General features: G+C 45.8%; 3 protein-coding genes across 43 annotated transcripts in view; 1 reads left to right on the forward strand and 2 right to left on the reverse strand.

The window, feature by feature from the left end:
* The window catches only part of CLCN1 (chloride voltage-gated channel 1), a 33,411-nt gene extending 30,089 nt beyond the window's left edge, over positions 1–3,322 (reverse strand). Inside the window, exon 1 of the mRNA XM_025433832.3 lies at positions 269–3,322. Within this exon, the coding sequence (XP_025289617.1) occupies positions 269–448 (180 nt within the window). The 5' untranslated portion in view covers positions 449–3,322. The remainder of the gene's footprint in view (positions 1–268) is intronic.
* A 2,083-nt stretch (positions 3,323–5,405) lies between these two features.
* Positions 5,406–24,507, reverse strand: CASP2 (caspase 2). 5 transcript variants are annotated; one of them, XM_025433854.3, is made up of 12 exons: positions 23,041–23,157; positions 22,269–22,434; positions 19,687–19,837; positions 19,006–19,173; positions 18,774–18,855; positions 18,100–18,194; positions 17,663–17,839; positions 12,211–12,339; positions 11,969–12,059; positions 8,306–8,455; positions 8,021–8,130; positions 5,406–7,867 (listed from the first exon to the last, which is right to left on the reverse strand). In XM_025433854.3, the coding sequence occupies exons 3-12, from the start codon at positions 19,816–19,818 to the stop codon at positions 7,736–7,738; spliced, it is 1,266 nt and encodes a 421-aa protein (XP_025289639.1). In that variant the 5' UTR covers positions 19,819–19,837; positions 22,269–22,434; positions 23,041–23,157; the 3' UTR covers positions 5,406–7,735. The 5 variants fall into 5 exon arrangements, with proteins under 5 accessions (XP_025289639.1, XP_025289638.1, XP_035556093.1 ...); XM_025433853.3 differs by having other exon boundaries at positions 22,248–22,434; XM_035700200.2 differs by lacking the exons at positions 22,269–22,434; positions 23,041–23,157 and adding an exon at positions 24,376–24,507.
* The window catches only part of KEL (Kell metallo-endopeptidase (Kell blood group)), a 311,760-nt gene continuing 310,648 nt past the window's right edge, over positions 23,458–24,569 (forward strand). For 31 of the 37 annotated variants that reach the window (XR_007402597.1, XR_007402598.1, XM_049094736.1 and 28 more), the window contains exons 1-2: positions 23,458–23,547; positions 24,400–24,450. The gene's annotated coding sequence lies outside the window, so the exon portion shown is untranslated. Of the gene's footprint in view, positions 23,548–23,692; positions 23,770–24,399; positions 24,451–24,569 lie in introns of those variants that run through there. The other 6 variants (XM_049094749.1, XM_049094756.1, XM_049094757.1 and 3 more) reach the window with 4 other exon arrangements.

Below are 24,569 nucleotides of genomic sequence, written 5' to 3' on the forward strand. Positions count from 1 at the left end.
AGTCAAGCATGTGTCGTGGTGCCGATCGTCCCTAGGATTTGGGTGCTCTGTTAGTCAGGGTTATATAAAAGTGCATGGGTCTCTCTAGAAGTGCACACTTAGCTGAGCTCAGCCCTTTGAAGGATTTTCATATTTTGAACACATTACCACGTACTTTTTTAAGTTAAAAGGTAACACTTCTGCCACTTTTCACCTAATTCCTCATTTCCCCCAATCCATCACACAATTACCTTCTCGACTCCACCACTCCCTCCCCTTCGGACTTTACCTGTGTGGGGCGGGTGTTGGCGCGGAGGCCTGCATCCCTGTGGAGCCTGTGTTGAAGGGCTCCATTCTCGGAGGGCAGTCCGTAGCTGGTGCAGTGTTCAAAAGGCATATACTGGTACTGGGGAGCACTACCCCACCAGCTCTGCTCGCCCCCACGCCGCAGGGACTGGGATGGCTGCATGTTCCCTCCCTGGGCCAGGCCTCGGCCTGCTTGCCCCTGTCCACCCCCCAATACAGCTCCTTAAGCCTGTCCTCTTGCCTGTCCCCAAGGCGTCTGGGGCAGCATGCCCCAGCTATTTATAGCCATCTCTCCGTCACATGACCCCCCCACTGCCACATCTGATCTGCTTGGGGTCGAAGCAGGTGTGAGAGCAGTGTGGGGGAGGGGTAGGGATGAGAACCTGAGGGACAGCCCCACAGGGAATTCCCTCAGCAGGGCCAGCAGCACTGTCCCCCTCCATCGTCACAAGGAGGCTTCCAGGCCCAAGCCGCCGGGCCCTCTATAAATACCGCTTAGACCAGGATGGGAAAGCAGCTCAGCATGCTCTCCGGTCTGTGTGCTCCCAGCGAGTGTCCCATCCTTTCTTCCATGCATGGAAAGGTGAGAGGTGGGTGCTGGATGGAATGATTCTAAGGTCTGAGGACCCTGGAGGGTAACTCACCGGAGAGAGTAACGGGTGCCTCTCTGCCATCTTCCCCTGTTGGGTTGCTCCCAGCTTGGTACCTTCCCAAGATCGAGTCCTCATTTGTTGGACCAGTTCTCCCAACTCATCCGATTTTCAGTTTTCTCTTCCAGCTTTGCTATTTGTATCTGCCAGAGGCTGCTAATAATGCTTTGGTATCATCTCCTTGACCACACCCTTATTACCCACTGGGTGTGGGAAGCAAGGGTAACAACAGCCTTGAGTTCTGGCCTTTCTCCCACTTCCCAGACAGTCAGTCACATCAGAAGCCTGGACTCTTAGGGAGGGACTGAGCTTCCATTTAGACTGTGGAGCACCTGCCTAGGTCTGTCAGGGCAGGTCAGATAACGGGAGAAGGGGAAGTGGGTCAGGGGCATAGGGGAGAATTGGGGGGAGGGGGTGGCTAGGAAGAGAGTAAGTTTATCTCATTACAAGCCCCACAAACATAAAAGATGACAGGGGAAGTACTCTGCTCTTCTTCCCCTTTTCAGATCAATAATTTTTGGCCAAGGCCAAACTACTCTATCTGGTGTCACTTTTTTCTTTTTTTAAACGGACTTTGCTAGGACATTCCTTCCCCTGTGAACTCTTCACCTTAGAAGAAAAGTTACAAACATGAGCCAATGAGTAGTTTAGAATCTGTCACAGTAGGGTCTGCCCCAGGACACTCCAGGTTCATGGACTACAGAATAGGGACACCATTCATTTGGTCTACAGTTAAAGCTTCATGTCAGCTAAATAAAACTGTCCAAAGCAGGTGAGACGGATGCCATTAAAAGCAGTTTTTCTGGAGCACCAGGCAGGCTCATTTGATGGAGCATGTGACTCCTGATCTTGGGGTTGTAAGTTCGGGCCCCATGTTGGGTATAGAGGTTACTTTAAAAAATAAATCTTTAGGGCAACCCCAGTGGCGCAGAGGTTTAGCGCCGCCTGCAGCCCAGGGTGTGATCCTGGAGACCCTGGATCGAGTCCCACGTTGGGCTCTCTGCATGGAGCCTGCTTCTCCCTCTGCCTGTGTCTCTGCCTCTCTCTCTCTGTGTGTCTCTATGAATAAATAAAATCTTAAGAAAAAATAAATCTTTAAAAAAAATAAAAGCATGTTTTCAAACATAAATCCTACAGCTTGAAGGCCTATAATCCACCACCACCGATTAAAAATGTGATGGTTTGAGGGACTGAAGGCTGTGACATTCACCTTCTTGGCAGGCAGAACAGAAGAGATCTAAGGATTAGGTATAAGGTGAAAGGAATACTTTCTTAAGAAGGGCAGAGTGACAAAGTGGAAGTAGATTCTTTGGGGGGCTTTGGAAACAGAAAGGCTGTCACCTGTTTGTGGAGTATGGCTCTCCTGAAAGTAGCCAGTTTCTACAGGGACTCGATAACCCCGAGAACACTATTACTATTTCTTTACTATCCCTTAGAAAATCAGGACCTGGTTATGGATTCCAAGATTTGAAGGCAGAGATCAGTGGGTTTGGGAAAATCCTCATTCCACCAACTCAACTAGAAATGCCAGCTGCGATTCTAAACACCAGATACTGACTTGGGATCAAGGAAACATATAGCTGCTAATGCTGCAAAGCAAGGATTTGTGAGTAATTATCTTGAGTTTGACATTAGAAATAGTTAAAATCTCATGGGCTACCGTAAGAGAACAAGAAAATAAAATATAAACTATGCCACCCTCCTCCCAACCACCCATGAGTACACTGCTTAGGTTCTAATTTGGAAGACGAGTTTCTGGGGAGTTCTGAAAAACTCTACAACCTGGAAAACAAATTTGTAAGCATACGTGCATTCCATAAGGTATGTATCCTGTGTAAGGTATATATCCTCCTGAGGGGTTGAATAGATAATCTTGAGGTCTATAACACTAAAAAGTAAAACCTATAGACTTATGGAATTGCTATTTGAAGGAAGGTTGTAAAAAATGACCATATGGAGCACATGTGTAGGGGAAAGCGTGTGTTGGGAGTATAGGTGGGTGTGAACGGGCCAGCCCCTTGGCCTCCCATCAGTTTAAGCATGAACTTTCTGGGTTACACTCTTGTTTTCAGATCTTGTCAAATCTGGCATCCCAGCTCACTGGACAACACATCACTACACTCTCTTTCAGGGGCTTCCAGTTAACCACTTTCCCTCTGCACAACCAGCCTAGCACCAAACCCACAACTGCTTACTTTCTAGTTTCAACTAGGCAAGTGTGACCCTCTCACCCCATACTCTCTAAATGTACTCATGGGAAGTCATTTCTCCTGTATCCTCCATTGGACCCTGCGCCCCCCAGATCTTTACAAATCCCAGTCCCTTCCAAGGCCTACAGAAGGCCTTCCTGGTAGCCGTGGACAAGTCTCTTTCCCTTCTGTTTTTTTTTTTTTTTCAAACATGATACACTTTTTTGGGGGGCCTATTCTCTACCTAACTGGCACAAAGATGGAATAGTCTTTGGCCTCAGGTTCATTCTCCCAGCTCAGTGGGAAACTTTTTTTTTTTTCCCCCAAGAAGTGCAAAAAAAAGAATCCCATGCTAGGAAATCACAGAAGCAATATTGTTAGCAAAGCGTACACTCAAGCTAACATTTTGTTTCACATCCTGACCTGTTTCTATAAAGGCAGTAACTTAGGGGGCTGTGGTAATAAAAATGCATGCCAAAGACTTACCATTGTTTGCCCCCACAGTAACCACTGGGTCTGAATGCCTGTTACCAAAACTGAAGCTCACTGTGCCAGCTAACCATCCTCCAGCGTTTTTTTTTTTTTCCTCCAGCGTTTTTAATGTGCTAACACTTTGTCCTTTACCATGCAGATTTAATCCTCACAGGGACCTTAAAGGAGAAACAATTTTCCTCCTTCTTACTTAGCTAAGGGAAACTGAGGTTCCATGAGGTTAGGTACCTTAGCTAAGGTCTCCAGTATCTCAAAAGGTTGAGCCAGCATTCAAAATCTATTTAATTCTAGAGTTCATGGCCTTAAAGCTACATTTCCTCCTTTTTTGTGTATTTGAAGTCTCTGAGCCTCATTCTCCTCTTCTGAAACAACGACTAGGAAAATGACTACCTCATTTTCCTGCAGGGACCTGCAGGGAAGGCAGACTGTGAAGATGCAAGTGCTCCATCGGCTATGGCCATCATTACTGTGTTCCTCCTCCGACCAGAGGCTTGCCCTGCCGGCCCCTTGTATCCTGGCTCTCTTCCCACGGCCTTTTCCTCTTCCCCCTTGCAGGAAGCAGGATGGAGGAGAGCAGCAGAGAAGGGCAGCCCCCAGCTCAGGGAGGGGGATAATTTTAGCAGAGAATCCCTGGCAGAGGTAGCAGGGGGGAAGGGAAGAGAGCTATGAAACTCAACCTGATACTCTCATTCAAGGGCGGGGTGGGAAGGACACACAATCCGGGTTGCCGTTGCTCTGTAATTCCCAAACACACCACACCTCCAGAAAGCTTGCCTATGCTGGAAATGGGCACTTTGCTTACTCCCACAGCTCCAGTAATTTCTTAACCTCTGAGACTTTGCATTCCTTCCTCCCCTGAGAGCAGCCCCTGCTTTCTCTTGTGGTGTAGCCAACCAGCTTTTCATGCTTTTCCTGTGTTCTTCAACCAGTTCCCTTTCCTACACTTGCTGATATGCTTCAGCTCAACTTAATCTCTTTGGGCTTTTCCTCCTCTGTACCTCTCAACCACTTTCCCCCAGGTCCCACTGATACTTCCTACCAAGTTGTTCCTACAGAATTTCCCTCTCTTGCTAAGCCTCCAAAGCCCACGGGCACTTGCAAGATCGCCTCTCCAGGCACACACTTTGGATTACACTGCACCCAAAGAATTCCCCAACCTACAGAGCCCACTGCTTCTCTTTCGTGCTGCCCTGATTCCTCTTATATAGTCCACGTCTACTCTAAAAACTTTAAATCAGGGATCCCTGGTGGCGCAGCGGTTTGGTGCCTGCCTTTGGCCCAGGGCGTGATCCTGGAGACCCGGGATCGAATCCCACATCGGGCTCCCGGTGCATGGAGCCTGCTTCTCCCTCTGCCTGTGTCTCTGCCTCTCTCTCTCTCTCTCTCTGTAACTATCATAAATAAATAAAAATTAAAAAAAAAAAATCCAACTTGGGACCATGTAAATTCTATAATCCTCACTACCCTCCAATTCTAGTTCAATCTCTTTCACCAGCCTCCATCCCATAATCTACATAATCCAGAAACAACACTGCTTGCTAATGACTCTGGTCTCCTCTGACACTGAGGAATCCCAGTGCCAGCTGTATTTTGGGCAGTTGACTGTGGCCTGACAGCTGAGATGGGCCCCCACCTGTATACGTAACAAAGATCATGGTGGCAACGAAAGAAGGGTGTTCAGCTCTGTGTTCACCTTGGAAGGTGGTGAGGACTGCTATAAGAGGCTAAGCAAATGAGAATAGATAAGCTTCAGAAGATTATCTGTGGAAAAAGAGATGTCAGGCACATATCAGAATAAATATGAGCATTTATTTGGCACCTGAAGGCAATGTAAAATCCTGGCAGTGGGAAGTGGAAAGGTTCTATAACCCAAATACTTCCATATGATACTGACCCAAGGGTAGGACTTGGCAACAAGTCTCGAAATCACCCAGCTCACAGAATAAGTATTAATTGAGCACCTGAACTACTACAGGCGGAGCACTGTGCCAGGGACCATGCGAGACATGGAGAACATTGTCTGACACATGATATCTGTCTTCCCGAGTTAGCAGTATCAGTGGATAAAACAAAACACATGGAAAAACCCAAAGTATAAATACTAAACTGTATATACTGTTAAGGGGAAGTTTTGTCCAAAAATAGGATTCTAGCTAGGGTTGCTTTTTTCCTTCCATCACCCAAAAACATTTAATGAAGACCTACCATGTGCCAGGCACTGGGTATATACTGGTGAACAAAAGAGACAAGGTTTCTATCCTAAGGGAGCTTACAACCTAGTAATGAGACAGAAGAGAAGCAAGCAAATACATAATTATAAATCATGCTAAGTGCAATGAAGCAATTAAACAGGATGAACACGGAAGGTTATTTAGAGACAGGATGGCCTGGGAAGGCCTTCTCAAGAAGGTGGCATTTAAGCCAAGACTTGTGAGGAGTGGAGTTCAGTAGACCCCAGAAGAGTGTCTGTGATGGTCCAGGGTAGGAAAGAGCTCAGAATGTTTGAGAAACTGAGGACAGCGCTGGGGCAGTCACTTAGAGGGAAATCAGCCTTTTCCGAGGTTCAAGAGGAAGGTAAGGGCCCTGCAGGCAAAAGGTTAGGAGTCTGCACCTTACTTCAGGTGTAAAACAAATAAAAGCAGGGGAGTGGTATGATCAGATTTATACTTAAAAACCCCAAACCAGGGCAACCCGGGTGGCTCATCGGTTTTGTGCCGCCTTCAGCCCAGGGTGTGATCCTGGAGACCCGGGATCGAATCCCACATCGGGCTCCCTGCATGGAGCCTGCTTCTCCCTCTACCTGTGTCTCTGCCTCTCTCTCTCTCTGTGTCTCTCATAAATAATAAAAAAAAATCTTAAAAAAAAAACAAAACCCAAACCAAAATCTGTCCTAGATTAGATTGGAGGGGGCAAGAATGGAAGTACAAGAGAAGGCCCGAAGAACAGGAAAAGCAGATACATGGCACAGATAAAGAAGGCTTCTAGGGTACATAGCACATAGAGCAACAGCTTCTCTAAGATGGAAACATAGGAGAAGGGGACACAGGCCATATGAAATCAAAGGGGATTTAATACTGAAACAGAAAGCAGGAAAAAGCTACTACATTATATCTACAAGCAGCCAAATGATCCAATTAAGCAGTATTTTCTAGACTGATTTGGTGGAGGCAGTAAATGGGATGAAGGGAGAGATGAAGGGGAGAAAGAGGAAGTAGGGAGATAACAACTAGGATGCTTTTTTTTTTTTTTTTTTAGAAAAAGACACTTCAGAGGAAGCAAAAGATAAGGTGACAGGTTACAAGGTATGAGGAAGAGTATCACTTTTATCTGCCTCCACTAGTACTCTCTGCTGAGGTTCACTTCAGTAACAAAGCTCAGAGAGAGAATAACTGATTAGAAGATCTTTGGAACTTCCCCAGGCAAAGATCAGTGAGTTCCAGGTACAAGGTGTCCATGCTGTAAACTCTGCTGAGAGGCTGGATTCCTAGAGCCCAAAGGAACTGAGAGTGGAGCGGACAACACTGCCTTCCACTGGGTGGCCTTGTGGTACCGCAAGGGGGCACACAGGTCACCACCACGCCCTTGGTGGCACCTTGCCGCCAGTCCCATTTGTTCTGAGACTAAACAAAAAATGCCTACGCTGAATCAGGACACCTTCCAAACACTCAGTCTGGTATAAATGGGGTTTGAATAGGGAAGAAACAAAAGACAGGAGATGGTCTCTGAAACATCTTAGCTAATGTAATAAAAACAATTACCAAAGTGCCGGTCTACAAAAGCCTTGGGGGCAGGAACCGAATGCAAACAGTGAGGGAAACCCACAGGCCCTCTCCCCATAAAGACACTGTGTTCATTATATTGTTGGCCAGGCTCCTCTACAGCAGCCAAACACTCCTGACAAGCGGTCCAGCCAGACCTGGCTCTACAGGAAGGGAGCTTTCACAGGAGGAGCTGGCCTGTGGTCCTGCACGACAAGGCAGAGATGACAGGCATACTCCACAAGCCTGAGAGACTCCCAATCCCTGAGGGAGAACAGAAACCGTGCATTGGAAGAAAAGAGGCTCCATCAGGCCTCCAATGGTCCAGCAGTCTCCATGTGGCAGGGCGGTGGGGACGGCATCACGTGGGAGGGTGTCCTGGGAACAGGTAGAGGTGCCGGCACAGAGTGCTGCAGTACTCAGACATCTCCTTGCAGCGGTGGAACTCGGTGCCGGGGGCATAGCCTTCACGCTCCTTGATGAGTGCGTTCACCTAGGGGGGGACAGAAACCCATGGTCCCCAGGCTGAGCATCTGGTGTTTTCACCATCCCAGCACGAGGGGAAGGCTACAGAGATGACAAAAGACATGGCGAGGGAGGAGGAGGGTGGAACCCGTGCACATGGAGCTGAACGGAGGCTACCGACCTTCACAAGCATGTCGGCCACGTGCGTGTCACAAGCCCTCTCGGAGAACACTTGAGTGAGGGCCTCAATGTACCAGGAACCCCGTTTGGTGTTCCGCATGGCAGCAGTCCCTGTAACCAACGACAGGTGTTAGCCACAGTGGAAGGTTGAGGGATAGCTTGAATGGCTGGATGTCCCAAACTCAACTTCTGTAGCACCCTGTACCCTCCCCTGTCAGAGCGCCAGATGAAAAAGCACACATCCCGGAGAGTGTATCCTCGGACCCGTCTCTGGAACTCAGAATACCTCTGAGGCAGGCATAGCCACAGATCATGTCTGAGCGTGTGGGCAGTCGGGTTTTCAGCAACTCCTCTTTGCTGGCGTCACTCTCCTCGCACTCAGAGGATCCCGTGTGGTTCTTTCCATCTTGCTGGTCGACCCCACGGTCGGTTTCATCTGTAGCAAAGGCAGACAGAATGGACAAAGATGTTATTTCCTCCCATGGCTCTTGGGTCTGCCACAGGCCAGCTAGAGTTCCCTGCCACCTTGACGGGGAAGAGCCATTTCCAGCTGCTGTCTCCAACCTCTGGCTGATGAGTTAAAAAAAAAAAAAAATCATTACTCCCACTCCTGCCCAGCATGGCTCCATTACTCAGAGGAGTACCCAGAGGCCAGCACCATGCTCAAGCATCTGCAAACAGATGCGGTCTGAGCTTTATCCACTCTGTGTAACATGAAAAGTGCTGATCAAACACTCCTTGTAAATAGAACTAAAAATCGTTACGTCCCTAATTTATTTGTTCAGTTAGCAATATACCTGGAAGTCATGGTGCTTTTTATGACAATACACAATTAAACACTGATAATTCAGTTTTACACATAAAAAAGAAAAACCAAGTTAATAAACCAATAATATGATTACTATGTGCATGCTATATAAAAATCACCTCAAATCTATGTATTAATAAAATATTATAAAACTTAACATGATCAGAAAAAAAAACCCCAAAAACTAAACATGATCAGTTTCCAAATCTCTCTCTCTTTTTTTTGAAGATTTTTATTTATTTATTCATGAGAGACACACAGAGAGAGTCAGAGACACAGGCAGAGGAAGAAGGCGGCTCCCTGCAAGAAGCCTGATGCAGGACTCAATGCTAGGACTGTGGGATCATGACCTGAACCAAAGGCAGGCGCTCAACCACTGAGCCACCAAGCTGCCTTGTCTTTTGGTATTTTTAAGTTACTCACTCATTAATTTCATAAGCCAAAGTGTAGCAGGCATCCAAGATTTAAGAGAAATTTAAAAAAGGAAAAACTTAAAAAATTGGAATAATTTGACTATTTTCCTCATATGATTAAAAAAGAACACCATTACTCAATTTTAGCAGTCTTTCAACATACCCTGAGTACATGTCTAACCTCCTGACCCAGGCCTTATCTATGCCCAGACATATTCTTATTTGACACTGCAGTTTGATTTTGGAGGTGGGCGGGGGTGTGATCTGTAGGAAAGAGACAGGGAGGACACACACGTCAACACACCAAACATAAGAGAGCAGAGTCTTCTACAGGACTTCCTGCTCCATGCAACACAGAGGACCAAGAAGGCAAGTGAGACTATGGAGAGAACTATGGAGAAATGACCAAAATTCACTGACCCAACAAAAAATTATCGAGCAACTGCCATGTGCCAGGCACTATTTTGCATTAACCCTAAGGATGTCAAGATTCCTGCCCTTATGAAGCTCATACTCCAGTTGAGGAGCCAGCCAACTAGGGAAGGGGCAGTAATTTTATAGACATCAATTATATTAACCAAGTACAACACAAGCCAGGTGAGCTCAAATCTTCAAAGGTCATCTCTTGAAGGATTTCATTTTCAAGAAAGATTCAGGTTGCCCCAGGAAAGAGCAGTTTCTCTCTATCCAGACCTGATATTATACATGTCTCTGAATATAGAAAGAAAAAATGATCACAGAGGTCTTTATTTCATTTTGTTTTGCCAGTAATACCTCCTAAAGGACACAAGCCAAGCTAAATCTGTCCCTCAAGAAAAAGGAACTTCTTTCTTTCCTTCATGTCTCAGATCTATTAATCAATAACTATTACTGCTTCTTCCAATAACATAATATTCCATCTGTCTTCCATATTACTGTAACAATTCTTGAGATTAATTTCATCCCTTTGTTCAATATTTATTAAGTGCTCCCATATCAGACAGTGGCCTGGGCCTGGGCATCCAGCTGGTAAATCAACAGTAAGTTCCCGCCCTCACATACTCTTTCCTCACTGCAGCTCCCCAGCATGGTAATCAGCCTGGGGAAGAATCCATCACATTATTTTCCTGAGCTACCAACAGCTCCACACCATTATCTGAAGTCCAAAATCTCAGTTTGACTAAAAGCTGACCATCAGCTGGATGGATGTACCTCCTGCAGCCAGCCTGGTCTTACTACATGCCTACACAGATGCCCAGTCTTTAAATTAGATCTGGGCAGACTCCCGGCCCAGCACAACATTTTGGGGGAGGGAGAGGATGACCTTTCAGTCTTGGTGTGCTTGTCACCTTGTATTCCTGTTTCCTCCGAAAGGCCCTATTTACTACTGACACCTAGGTAGATTTTATCATTCTGGGTCCAAATTAAGCCTTACCAAACATTAATACACTTACTAAATGTCTTTAGACCAATCCAATTCATACCAATCTACTCCCCACCGCTTACTCCTCATGTATGGTTCGTGCCTCACTGATTTCTCCCTTGCTCAAGGCCTCTGCATTATTCTCACGCCACTTCACGTACATTTGCTTTACCTTTCTAGTGACTGGTAGGCTCTTTTGAGAGACACATTTTCTCTCTCTCTTTTTTTAAGATAGGAGTAGTTTGAAAGACCACACTTTTTTTTTTTTTTTTTGCTTTTGTGACAGTATCCTAGTCATGTTGTAGGGCCTAAATAAATTATATTCTTTGGTGGTATTAGGAAGAATATTATCAATGTTAACCATTTACATTTGTTGAACACACAAGGGATAAGAAAATGATTTGTCCCATGTTAGGACAAAGTGACTTTTAAACCAAACTGTAAGCCCCTTGAGGGCACTGACCATGCTCTATCAGTCACGGCTGGCCTTTGCTGTGCTTTTTTACTATGAGCCAGGTACTGTGCTAGTAAGGCCTTCACATGCATTCTTCCATTCAGTTATCACAACAACCTGATGAAGTAGATCTGATCGCTACCCACATTTTATATGGAGAAAGTTAAGGCAGAAGGACATCAAGTAAACTTCTCTAAGTTTAACCAGTCTGTGGTTAGAGCTTTTAATTATTACTCTCTCCCTCCAGGATGAGAAGTATGCCCGCAGGTCTTCGAAGCATACTCTTGGCATCGCAGCTCTCAGAGGCTAAGAGACTGTATGCAAGAAAGAGGAGGGATCAAAGCAGCTGAAGGACGAGTGAGAGCCAAAGCCCGACTTGGGGCTTCCGCACTGCTGGCCTGTGAGATACACGCATGAGGCAGAGAAGAGGCACCGATGGAGCATAGATAAAAAGAAGAGGGGAAGAGGTCTGGAGAGAGGAAAAGAGGAAGGGTACGAAGTGAGAGAAAGAAGAGATGGACAGAAGATCCTTAACTGCAATGAGTAACAAAAAGAAAAGCACACCCAAGTTAATAGCATGGAAGAACTGAGAGTTCTCAGGAGAGAAGGCAAAGGCGCTGACAAGGTGAGTCCTGAGAAGAGGATATGGTGGCGCACAGAGAGCTGACCAACCTGAGCGCCATGGGCTGCCCAAGTCCCAGCACACCCCATGCATTGGGAGACACTTACAGAGCAAGAGAGGCGGTGGCAGCAGTGAACAGAAGGTGCCCAAGGGATCCAATAGCACCTGAGAGGAGCAAACAGCAAAGTGAGAGCTGGTGGGAGGCTGCCCAGGAGCCACCACCCAAGTGTGGATCTGCCAGGGCACTCACCTCCACGGCAGGCCTGGATGAAGAACATTTTCGGCTTGTTCTGTAGGTTTGGGCAGCTGGCATTGTCAAAGAGCCGAAAAACTTCCTGAAGCTGCCAGAGAGAAAGAGAAGAGAAAGGAGGTTAAGTAGACTGTAGGCCTTCCTGAGTCCTGTATACACGACAGCAGCCACTACTAGAGATGGGCCGGCTGGAGGGGAAGTCACCTAGTGTGAACAGCTGTTGGCAAGAAGATGACACACACCTGAAGCAGTTTGCCGTCCACACCATAGATGCCTCCCTCCACGCCATGAGAGAGAAGTGCCACAATGCAGGAGTCAGTGACACGGTGGGCAGGCAACTGGGCAAAATTCTGGAGTTTCTCTTTCATTTCCTGGAGGAAAAACACATTTTAGTGTTGTCACTGGAGTCTGCACCAACTCTCTCTTTGGTGTTTGAAACCCTTTTAGAAAGAAAACGTTTTCTGTATTTACAATGTGGTCAATGATAAGAGAAGTCAGAGATTATGTGAGAGGCTAAAAAAAGCTACGGACTCACCAGAAAAATGCAGGACTTCAGAATATAATTTCACAAACCCCAAACTCACTGGGATATGTTAAGAACTCCTGAACTAAACCAAGTTACTAATGAAGCTAATTAACTTTATCTACTTGCCACTTTGGGAGTGGCAAGAAAGCCAATCCTTTCTTAGAGCAAATGCCCTTGTACATCAGTGGCATGACGGGGACCACCAGGTGAGCTACAAATGAGTAAAATACCTATCCAGCCATTAGGAAAGAAGCTGTTCTGACAAAGGGCTAATGGAGTCATGATAATAGGGAGTAACAGTACTTCCATACTGTTTTCGGTCTGAGATTTTAAGTTCCCAGAGATGTGATGGTATCTGCACAAAATGCTCCATTCAGGGAAGAGCACACTGTTGGGAGGATTCTGCACAGGGCCACAGCTACACACATGAGCTATGGGATCAGACAGGTTTGACCCCTGGGTTCATAAACCTGAAGCAGGTATTTGGCTCCTCACAGCTCTAATGCTCATTCTGTAGGAAGGTAATGAAGAGGAAATTTTATCCAAGTTCATAAAGATCAAATGAAATGCTGCACAGAAAGGATTTATAACGATGTCTGGCACATACTGCAAAGTTCTGCCATTATTATAATGTGCATATCTAACAAAGAGTAAGAGTCACGATGTGCTTTTTTCAAAGAGACGTACTCCTGGTCAATCTTGTAGTCCAACTTAAGATCTTGTCTGCTCTGCATCAGGTTGCCATCCATAAGTATCAAGAGTGACCTTAAGCATTTGGCCCATCCAATGGAGTATACAAAATAGTATAATCCAACACAAACTGTTAAACCCATGTCTCCCTCTACAACACAAGATGTCGGCTCACCTGAGATGAGCAGAGGAAAAAAAGTTCACTTTACTGTGAATTTTAGTGAACTATAATGAATGTATAATGATAGCAATCTAGGCAGGACAGCACAACTTTATCTAACAGTTATGGTTCCAGTTATGGTTCCTAGTAAAAAACACACTTGTATAAGACCTTGCAGCAGTTCTGGAAACTTGCAAAAACACAAAGTTTTGGGCCCCAGCAAACTGCGTTTTAATAAGCTCTTCAGGTGATTCTCACATGCTGAAGTTTGAGAACAACTGATCTATATTTGTTTGCAATACTTTTGTTCGCAATACTTTTGTTCGTAATTACCTGCAAGTCTGCAATTACACTAGAAATGAAGAAATTGGCTTTATTAAAATGTATGTACATTTTCTGAGCAGCGAAGCCAACCATGATATTGGAAATTTAAGGTTATCACCTTAAGATACACAAATTTCATCTATTAAAAGAATATATAATCTCAGAATACAGAAGTATGAATGCTTTTCTGGAGCTGATCATAATAGAATTTTAACACAGCATAGCTGAAGTTAATTTTGTTGGAACAAGGCAATAAAAATGTATGTTTGGCACCTATTCAGGAGCATTTGGAACCTACACGAGACTGTCGATCAATAGAGGTCAACAAAGCTCTAAGTAAGAACACACACATTCAATAACTGAATTTAATAGTACTAACCTGATAACTGGGGTTTATTTACTTTGGGGAAATTTTTCCAAAAGCAGCATAGCTTAAAAATAGGATCTCTAGATTTTTCTTTTTCTTTTTTTTTTTTTTTAAAGATTTTATTTGTGTATTTGACAGAAAGCACAAACAGGGAGGGAGAAGTAGGCTCCCCACAGAGCAGGAAGCCTGATGCAGGGCCCCATATTAGGACCCTGAGATCATGACCTGAGCTGAATGCAGATGCTTCACCGACTGAGACACCCAGGGGCCCCTCTAGATTTATTTCTGATAAAATTACAAGTGCTTCTAAAAATAGCAAGGTTCTTTTGCCTGTGCTTTTGGCTGGGGGTTGGGGGACACAAGAGAAGAGAATAAACTATAAAGCCTCTGATGATATGCAAAATTTTATGGCTAGCTGCATTTTCCAGGGATAACCCACAGCATATCCTTACATTTTCAAGGCAGCCTATGACCCAAATGCAAGTTAAAAATCAATACCACTGGATAAAAGGAAATTTGCCACTTTAAAACATCTCTCATTTCCTAATATTTAATAAATTGTAATTCTAGATCTAATAACCTCAGGAGGGAGACATAGTACAGAAGACTTTGAGGATCAAGAGAAAAAGTGAAAACCTACAGAAGCAGTGAGAATACCCGTGTACTGTCTAGCACTGTCAAGTGAAGAGGGTTTTCTCTAAGACTACACTGCTTTGAATTTCTTTTTTTTAAAGATTTATTTATTTATTTATTTATTTTTGATAGAGAGAGGGGGGTAGGGCAGAGACACAGGAGGAGGGAGAAGCAGGCTCCATGCCGGGAACCCGACGTGGGACTCGATCCCGGGACTCCAGGATCGTGCCCTGGGCCAAAGGCAGGCACTAAACCGCTGAGCCACCCGGGGATCCCCCTGCTTTGAATTTCTTAATGCAATTATTTCTAAAGTCAAAAAGGTATAATGGGGGGAAAAAAGGATCTTAATTTTTTTGGTTCTCTTTGCTTACCAAATAATACCATAAAAATACTGAGTCCCTTGAGAAGTCCTACCAGGAAGTAAGGAAGTACTCTGTGAAGACACCTAAAGAATCAAATGATCATACCCACTGTAACTACTTGGTTTTAACTATATCTGAAAAGTTGATTGGCCACCATTGGAAACTGGCTTTGCAATGCCCTCCTCACATTTCTGAAATCTCCAGAGCTGCAGACTAGGCTACAAGGTGGGTTCTATCCCAAGGTTTGGTCCTACGCCTCTTGCTCGTTACTCTAATTTCCTTCTCAAAGATCTCATACTCTCGTCACTTAAAGTATTTCTCCTACACAGGTAATGCCCAAATCTACATTTTTGGTTTAGACTTCTCTGAGACCCTCAATTCCTTCCTTAATTTTTCTATCTTCTTCCATATACAATCATTTAATCACTAAGCAAGGACAGTACAATCACACCATTATGCTATTTTCCATAAACATTCTGTCCAGGTGCCCAGCATCTTCTACTGGCATTAGGATTTCAACTCCAAACTGGATTCCCTGCCACTGTTCTCTACTTCATTCTTTTCAATGGTGCCTCGAATCATCACTGTGAATGTATCATCTTTTTGTTTTAAAAAATTACGAATGGTTTTCTAAAACAAGAAATTCAAGGCCCTGGGATTCTGGTCCCATATCTCCAATCTTGTTTTTGGCACTCCTTTGCCCTAGGCCTTTGGTTTACCCATTAGGTCCCTAACATTACACATTTCTTATCTAGAGGCTATTCTCTCTGCCCAGGACCCCTTCACCACTCCTTTGTGCTTTAGTGGCTTCTATCTTTCAAGGCCAGTTCAAATTTCACACCCTCCATGTATCCTACTGACCAGATCTACCCAGGAGATTTTTAATTTCTCTTAACTACTGTAGAAGACAATGTCAACTCTTCCTTGGTCAGTAGCAATGTAAGGGGAAGTACTTCCTTTTTTGCTGTCAAGATTCCCTCATTTAACTGAGGTCCTATGAACTTAAGATTCATATTTAAAAAAAATTTTTAGTAACACATATAGTCCCCCCTCACCATTATAAAGTGCTCAAAATTAATTAATTAATTTTAAAAGTAAGCTCTACGCCCAACATGGGGCTTGAACTCACAATCCCTAGATCAGGAGTTGCATGCTCTACCAACTGAGCCAGCCAGGTACTGCTAAAGGGCTCAAAACTTCAATCGATTGCAATTTCAGTTACAGGACAATGTAACCAGAGAATTAGACAGAATCCAATAGGTACTTGAATCTGCATCAGGTTTAACATAAATGGGAATGGCATTTGTGAAGTGGGACTTATGGGCCCCCAAATCTGCTGAATGTCTCTGAAAAACAGTAATATATAGCTGACTTAGTGATTCAGAATTATATTTTTAACTATCAAGCAAGTAAAAGCTGTTCCAGCTGTGGCTTTGAAGCAGGGATGGGTTTACTTTTGTTCATGGGCTATTATTGCAAAGCTGGCAAAAAGGGCATGTAAATGATAATACTCAGGAATCTTTGTTGAAACTGGCCTTATCAAAAAGTATAGCAAGTACACAATCATTCTCACAGAAGATAGGTAAGATACAGAAATAAAGACCACAGATAATGCTGAAGACAAAACAAAGATTCTCTATCTCAACAAAGTGAATATCCTAGAAACTTTGCTTTTACCACTGACATTCCCAAAGTCAAGTTAAGAAAGTGCTATAATTCTGGAATCAAATGAAGAATGGGGGTGGGGGAGGATGGGTGATATAGGTGAAGAGGATTAAGGAGCGCTGAGGAGCACTAATGATGAGTACTGGGTAATGTATGGAAATGTTGAATTACTATAGTGTATACATGAAACTAATATAACACTGTATGTTAACTAAGTGGAATTAAAATTAAAACTTTAAAGAGGAGGAGGAAAGGGATGGAGAAATGGAGAAAATGGAGGAAAAAAAAAGAATTGGTATCTATTTATCAGTTTCAGAACAGAAATACCTAAAGGTAACTAAGTCAGTGGTACAGCTCAGTAATTGGGGTTAACAGGGAATAACAGATAATGAAAATGCTTGTGATCTGCAGGAATCTAGTCCAGAAATAATCTACCTTAAGATCTGTCTTGTGGTCACGTAACTGGACAGACTAAGGAATTTCCCCATGTTAACTCATTAAACCACCATGGACAGCTCTAGCAAATGTCCATTTGCAAGAATGTCATTTGCCAAAGTAATCTTCTGAACAGTAACTGGAGTTATAAGCAACAATATCAACCAAGAAGTAAGTGTCCTGTGTTGTCCTGGCTTATAAATAGCTTTCCTGATTGGTGGGGCAAATCTCAGGGTGTCCTCACATCCTGAGTGACTGGGAATGAAGTTTCTGAACTTCACTTATATATGCCCTAACCTGGGACCTGTATTATTCAGTGAGAGCACAGTGACCCCCAGAGGTTAACACCGAAGCAGCTGGCTGGCCTGAATTTTTTTTTTTCTTTACTAGACTGCAACATGAGACACAGAACAGAACGAGTAAAAAAGTAAGAAGAAAATAACTTGAGTAAGACCCATCCAGCAGGCAGAGGAGCAGAGGGTGTTCCTGGCCCCAGTGTTGCCCAGCTCTCTAGTGTACACATTAGATGTACCTGTGCAGTCTGGTCAAGTAGAACATGGACTTTGTAGCCCAAGAGCTTGAAGAGGGTGACCAGAGTGCTGTGGTCCACATCCCCTCCAGAGCGAAATTCCAGGTCTTTCTCTCCAGTGAAGTGCACATTGCTCAGCACCAGTGCCAGGCCACGAGGCCGAGACTGTAACCTATAAGCCTGAGGGGTGAGGGGGAGATAATTAGAGCTTCTTATGGAGAGAAACTATGTTTCTTCAACTAAACGAGACATTTCAAGAAAACAAAGCCACCATATTCTCGTTAACTACACTAAGTCAGTACAGAGAAACGCTCAGAGAAGATAACCAATGAGTACTGACTTTCTGACTGACAAAGGAGATATGTATGCAAACTAAGTTCAGATGCCCAGGAAGGGTGTCTCATTTCCCAACTCTTCCTCCTGCATTCTGTAGAACTCACCAGCTGGTAGTGTGTTTGATAAAACTCGGGAGTGCAAGGCTTCACCTGAAGGCAAGGAGGACCATCTCCGTTGTCTAGGGAGTGTTCCACAGTATCTGTGGCACAGAGAGCCAAAAAACTAGTATACAATCTATATGTTAATCCCAGTACTTCATTATAACCCAAGGCACCTTGTTGAACTTGGGTTTTAATCATTACTAGTCTTGCTCATCCCCTATATTAGAAGATCCATGAGGGCATTTTTTTGCTCACCACTGGATCCTCTGCACTTTGCTCACATACAATAGATGCTTAACTCACTGAATGACTGAATGGGATATCTGATAAAAGCTTTGTTCTCATCACTAGACTACTCAGTCAAAAGGCTAGTGGCCCAAGGTGCAGTCTTTCCACACCCTAAAATAACAGCTTTAAGGAGCCAGGCAAGTCATGGGTAGGAATTTCCTACCTATACCAGTTGTTCTACGGGTTAACTGCCATAAAAAAAATAATCTGTGATGGAGGGGAAACAGGCCCAATGAACATCCCATCTAAACTCTAATGCTAGTCCTTAACAAATTCACTGAGGAGACTATACCCAGTATGAATGAAAATAGGTATCGTGCAAGGGCAGAGTCAGATATCAGTCAAGAAAAAAGTCAACCTGTGGGATGTGTTATCCCATTGATTCTCACCTGGAGACAGGCGAAGTTGTTTCTGAGGGGGACAGGACTCACACATCGGGAAGGTGAGACTCAGGTCGTAGTCACAGCTCAACTGTAAGAAATCAGGACCCACCATGCCAGGCCTTAGGGAGATGGTCCAATCTGAATAAAAACACAATCTAGTCTCCCCTGCCCGGTCTCAAAAATTCCTTTCCCACCAAAATAATCCTTCTCAATATGTCACAGGTTTAGGGCTTCATACCGGTGGGAGTCCATGCTGAAGACCAGAGAGGGTTGTGAGCAACAGATCCTCCAGGTGACCCTGCTTGGTCTCTCTCAGGGCCACACAGAAGGCATCAAAAGCCTGGGGACCCCTCTTGGGCAGCAAGTTGAGAAGTTCCACATTTTGGCTGAAGCCGCCCACTTTGGCCTAAGATAAAAGAATACAACATTATTTGAATACATTTGAATACATTATTCAGCTCTAATTCTATTTCTCCAGATGACCTTCCCAGTAATCTCAAGAATCCTCTTACAGGAAAAATACATGTATGAAAGAAGTCTCTCCTATTCTTCTTCTTTTTTTTTTTTTTTTTTTGAACGATTTTATTTATTCATGAGACAGACAGAGAGAGAGAGAGAGAGAGAGAGGCAGAGACACAGGCAGAGGGAGAAGCAGGATCCCAGTGCGGAGACCAATGTGGGACTCTCTCCTGGCATTCCAGAATCACACCCTGAGCCAAAGACACAACTGCTGAGCCACTCAGGTATCCTCTCTCTTATTTTTCTTAAATTACCCATCTTTTCTGTTAAAGGCTTGAGGGTAGAAAGGCATTTTCATTTCCTTAGTGAGGTTCGACATCCTTAGCATACTTCATCATGCTCTGTCCCTACTCCTAAAACCAATTTATTTATTTAGTATTTCTCTTTTTCTTCCAAATACCTGAATGTGCTCCCTCATTTCCAAGGTGATGATGTCCTTCTCCAGGAGGTGTTCTAACAGTTCACTCAGCAACAGCTGTTTGGCTAGCACCACTCGGTTCTTTTTTAGTGCTTCCTGATGGTCAGGATGCATGCCACACACTCCCAATATCCTACAGATAAAAGGCAGAGGGAAAGGCCATCAAGCACAAGATTTGGCACAGAAACGTAGAGTGGAAGAGGTGTGAGTAGGAAGAAAAAAAAGAATGGGACTTACGATAACCAATACTAGGCATATTTTACTGAATCTGGTTAAAATCGAAGTAGTATTAAGCAGTAACGCACTTATCATAAGGAGATAACATACAATTTTTTATAGAGAATGTTCAACCGAGACCATCTTCTGAGATGAATAGTTTGTCTAGGGGAAGGAAATACCTAACTGGACCAAAATAATACACACAAAAGCACACATATATTCATGAGAAGGAAAACTCCTCTGTCTGACAGACCAATTTCAATTAAGAGATTATTCCAGAAAAGCTTTCACATCATTTATCTAGACTACTAGAAGTGATAGGAGTGAAAATGATCCTGGGTGAGGAATAAAATAATTTGATAAAATGGCAAAAGCCAATGGTTTCCCATGAAGGCCAATGGCTGGCTTTCAAAGGAAGTACATGAGACAGGCTGACAGACACCCACATTACTCTCTAGCCCACTTTATACCAATTATACCTATTGTTTTTAAAACTTCAGTTCCTGTGACAAAATGACCAGAATCATGTAAGAATGAAGAACTGAGTAAGTAGCAAGTATACAAAGTCACAATTGATAAACACCAGTGACAAACACAACATAACGAAATCAGTTGAAACAGTTATAGCATAAAGGCTAAATTATTTTGGTAATTTATCAGGGAGGTCTTTATTTCAAGGATTCCTTGGTTTTGCTATTGGGTTTGGAAAGAGCGGCTTCTGTTTGCGAATTTTAAAAAACCCATTTCCAACAGATTATCATCTCTGCACCTAGTTTATAGAAGTGCAGAGCTCCCCATCTTCTCAGTTTCCAAAAGCATGACAATAGTAAGGGCCCGATGGCAGTGAGAAAGGGATGAGATAACAGCTTTAGTTTATACCTAAAAAGCCTTTTCAAAATGAATACTGATTTCAAAAACATTAAAATCTGTGTGTGGGGGGGGGAGGAGGGGTTGGGCATCTTAGAATGAGTTAAATACTGTGCATTTATAGGATGTACTTGGCTTAACTCTAGGTTAAAGATTTATAGAGGAGGGAAAAGCACACTCCTGGAATTGCTGAGAGAGACCCAAGAAGATGGCACGTGGGATCCTAAGGCAGAGAAAGTTGTCAGTAACTAACATTTCCAAGGCTGGAAGCAGCCAACTAGGGTTAAATTTGGGGTTTGGGACAGTGATATTTGAAATTCCATTTTGCTCTTCCTCTGTCTCTCATGAATAAATAAATAAAATCTCGAAAGAAAGAAAGAAAGAAAGAAAGAAAGAAAGAAAGAAAGAAAGAAAGAAAGAAAGAAAGAAAGAAAGAAAAGGGATCCCTGGTGGCTCAGCAATTTAGAGCCTGCCTTTGGCCCAGGGTGTGATCCTGCAGACCCGGGATCAAGTCCCACATTGGGCTCCCTCTGGCTGTGTCTCTCATGAATAAGTAAATAAAATCTCCAAAAAAAAAGAGAGAGAGAGAGAGAGAGAGAGAAACTCCATTTTAACTTCAGGTTTCCGTTCTATAGAAATACTATGACCCCAAACCTTCAGTAGAAACCCGCCAAAAAATACATCTTACAGAAATCAAAAAATCCATTTACGAATCACCTTAGAAAACACCAAAGCAGTGACAACGACTGCATATATGAAACTCTGGTAAAAGTAAGTGTTATTAGGCTAACTGCAAGACATCACAGCTGGATGCTGGTATTTCCTCAAGATACATATCACTCATATCATTTGCTGGGACAGGTTTACTCAAGTTCCTTCCCTTAATTTACCAGTGGTGTTTTCTCCTTAAAGCTTTCTCCTCCCTCGGTTTCCCTGATCCGATTCTCTCCAGTTCCTCTCTCCGCCTACTATGTTCCTGCTCCCTCACAAGACCTTGCAGCTGCCCTTAAACGTGGACACTCCATTAGGAACACCCGTCAAAGAGCTGCTGCTCCCGATTCGATTTCATCCATCGGGATGATCTGCTAATTGGCTCCCAGTTCTTAACTCTTTTCAAGTTCTAGATTTAAATTTTTTTTATCAAGATTTTATTTATTCATAGAAACAGAGAGAGAGAGAGAGAGAGAGAGGCAGAGACATAGGCAGATGGTAAGGCAGGCTCCCTGAGGTGAGCTTGATGGGAGACTCGATCCCCAGACTCCAGGGTGACCGCCTGAGCCGAAGGCAGATGCTCAACCGCAGAGCCACCCAGGCGCCCCTAACCTTAAGACTTGCAATCACTAACTCATTAGGTTTGATCTGAAGCATTGACCATTCTCCAAACCCTTGCTCCTCCCTGTAGTCCACCCGAGTCGGAAAGCCGCAAATGTGGTCTCTCCCGAAGTGACCATGATCACCTGGAACTTCAGGACACGGACCGGGAAGGGAGGAGGGCGAGGAGACAAGGACACAAAGGCAATTCTTAAGCCTGGATGCGGTCTTTCTCCAGCTTCTGGCTCCACAGCCCTAAACGGATCTTCTTCTGGGCCTGCACCACGCACGGGGCGTGAAGATGTCATCCGGGGTGATGTCGACCATGGAATCCTATAACGGGGTGGAGGCGGAGACACGCTTGGGGGGTCTCTGGGAACCACCTGGTCCTTTCAAAGTCCTCAGGCCCCAAAGCCGGTGGCGACGGCTTTGAAACCCTGATAAGGGCAGCCCGGGTGGCTCAGCGGTTGGGCACCTGCACTGGGCCCAGGGCGTGATCCTCGAGACCCGGGATCGAGTCCCACGTCGGGCTCCCCGCGTGGAGCCTGCTTCTCCCTCTGCCTGTATCTCTCATGGATAAATAAATAAAACCTTAAAAAGTAAAAAATACAATTAAAAAAAGGCGCTGGTCAATACGCGTCGTGATGGGGCCAATTCCGGGCTCCGCAGGTCTCGTCCGTTTGTACGGGAACGGAGCAAAGCTCCTCATAAAGGAGTAAGGGGAAAGGCGGGAGGGAGGATGTTTCGGAGAAGCGAGAGCGGGCGTCCCGGCGGAGCTCCTCCAGCGCACAAAGCAGGCTGGGGCGGCTGCTCCAGGGGCACAGGCCGAGCGAGGCCGCCCGCGCGCCCCCCGGGCTCAGCCCGCCCCCCCCGCCCCGCGCGGCCAGGCCCAGGGGGCGGGGGCCCTACCAGCCGCCTCCGCGACCCTCCCTCACTCACCTGCGCCCTCTGCCAGCGGCCGTCGGCGCCTTCCGCTGCAGGGCGGCCGGGCGGCCCGCGCTCGCCGCCGCCATTTACCGCTTTTCCCGGGCTGTGCGCGCCCCGCCCACAGTCCAGGCAGACCCAGCGCCCTCGCGCCCTCCGCATCCCAGCCCCGGCCGCCCGCGCACTGCGCGCCTGCGCGTCTACCCTGCGCGCCGCGGCCCCAGCCCCGCCCCCCTCGTCGCCGGTGCGCGCGCAGCCCCGGAGCCCCGCCTCGGCCGCGCCGTCCAATGGGGTGAGAGAGCGCGCCGGGCGGAAAGGGAAGGGGCGGGGGGAGGCGTCGCTCCGTCCTGCGCCGAAACCCGATTGGTCGGCGGTTCCCGCGGAAATCACGGCCGCCCTGGGGTGCCCCCGCGCCTGCCTCCCCCGCCCCTGGGCCGCGGGGTCACGGGCTGGCCGCGCTTTTCGCTTTATTGAGTTGTTGGGGCCGGGCCCGAGGAGATGGAGAGCCCCGCGAGGCGCTAGGTACCGCCCCGAGGAGGAATGCCCGAGTGGGGAGCGCACCCCTGGGGGGCGGGGCAGCTCCCGGCGGCCAAATCCTACGACGCCAACGGCCGCAGAACATTCCAGAAAACGTGGTGTGGCGTTAGGGATCCGAGGAAGGTGCGGGGGGGGGGGGGCTGGGGCAAAACCCCGCAGCCGGAGCGCAGGTGTCCTGAGATACTCCGTCACCTTCGCCGAGCTCAGGTCTTTTGTTCTTTATTTTATTCAAGGCTCTCAAATTTGGAGGCCCCGCCCCCTTGGGGCCGCTTACGTCACTCCCCCCTCCCCCCGCTAGGCTGGGAATCCCGCGCTGGAGACTGCGCTGCAGGCCTCCCCCCGGGGGCAGGAACCGGGAGCAGGGGCCCTCGCAGCTTCCATCAGTTGTGCTTCCCCAGGAGGAGGCGCTCCCGGGCACCCTGAGCCCGGACTGCCTGCAGACGCAACTATGCCCCTGGCGCCTTCTAGGAAGCCTCTCCCCTCTGTCCAGAACGGTGGTCCGAGAGAGAGAGAGAGAGAGAGAGAGAGAGAGAGAGAGAGAGAGAGAGATTGAGGGATTTGCAGATGACTTCGCGATTGAAAACAACGGCAGGATTTGGGATCGGAATAGTAGAGTTAAAATCGTTTCTATGCTGTTTTTACTAGCAGTGCGCCCCCGTGCAAATGCTCAGACTTCACCGTCCCTTGGGATAATCCTCTTTTTTTTTTTTTTTTTTCCCAAATGACGTGTAGGAACGTCCCTCGCGGCTGGGAAGCCTAATTGAGCTAGGAGAAAGAAGCACTCAGAACAGAAACGACACAGCTGTCACTCACGTTTTTCTTTTCTTCCTTCTCCAGATTGTCTGGATCAGCCTCTCGCCGTCTAACTCTGGAAATATCGGATATGGGGTAGGTAGCTGACTCAGTGTTAACCTTAAGACTCAAATTGTGCCGAGTACATCTCAGCTGGAAAAGGTGCACGACAGACCGACTCTGTTCTGCGTTCAGTTCCCTAAGCAGAAGCACAG

The sequence above is a fragment of the Canis lupus genome, chromosome 16 (genome assembly GCF_003254725.2).
Source record: "Canis lupus dingo isolate Sandy chromosome 16, ASM325472v2, whole genome shotgun sequence".
Lineage (NCBI taxonomy): Eukaryota > Metazoa > Chordata > Mammalia > Carnivora > Canidae > Canis > Canis lupus.

Bases quoted from the DNA above. Each gene is read 5' to 3' on its own strand.
- CASP2 (XM_025433852.3), bottom strand. From the start codon at position 23,114: ATGGCGGCGGCGAGCGCGGGCCGCCCGGCCGCCCTGCAGCGGAAGGCG. The intron at 18,856-19,005 runs GTATGAAGCCCT...GATTTCTTACAG, and splicing joins TTCAGCATGGACTCCCACCG to TTGAGCTGTGACTACGACCT. The intron at 8,456-11,968 runs GTGAGTGCCCTG...CCTTTGCTACAG, and splicing joins CATCCAGGCCTGCCGTGGAG to ATGAAACCGACCGTGGGGTC.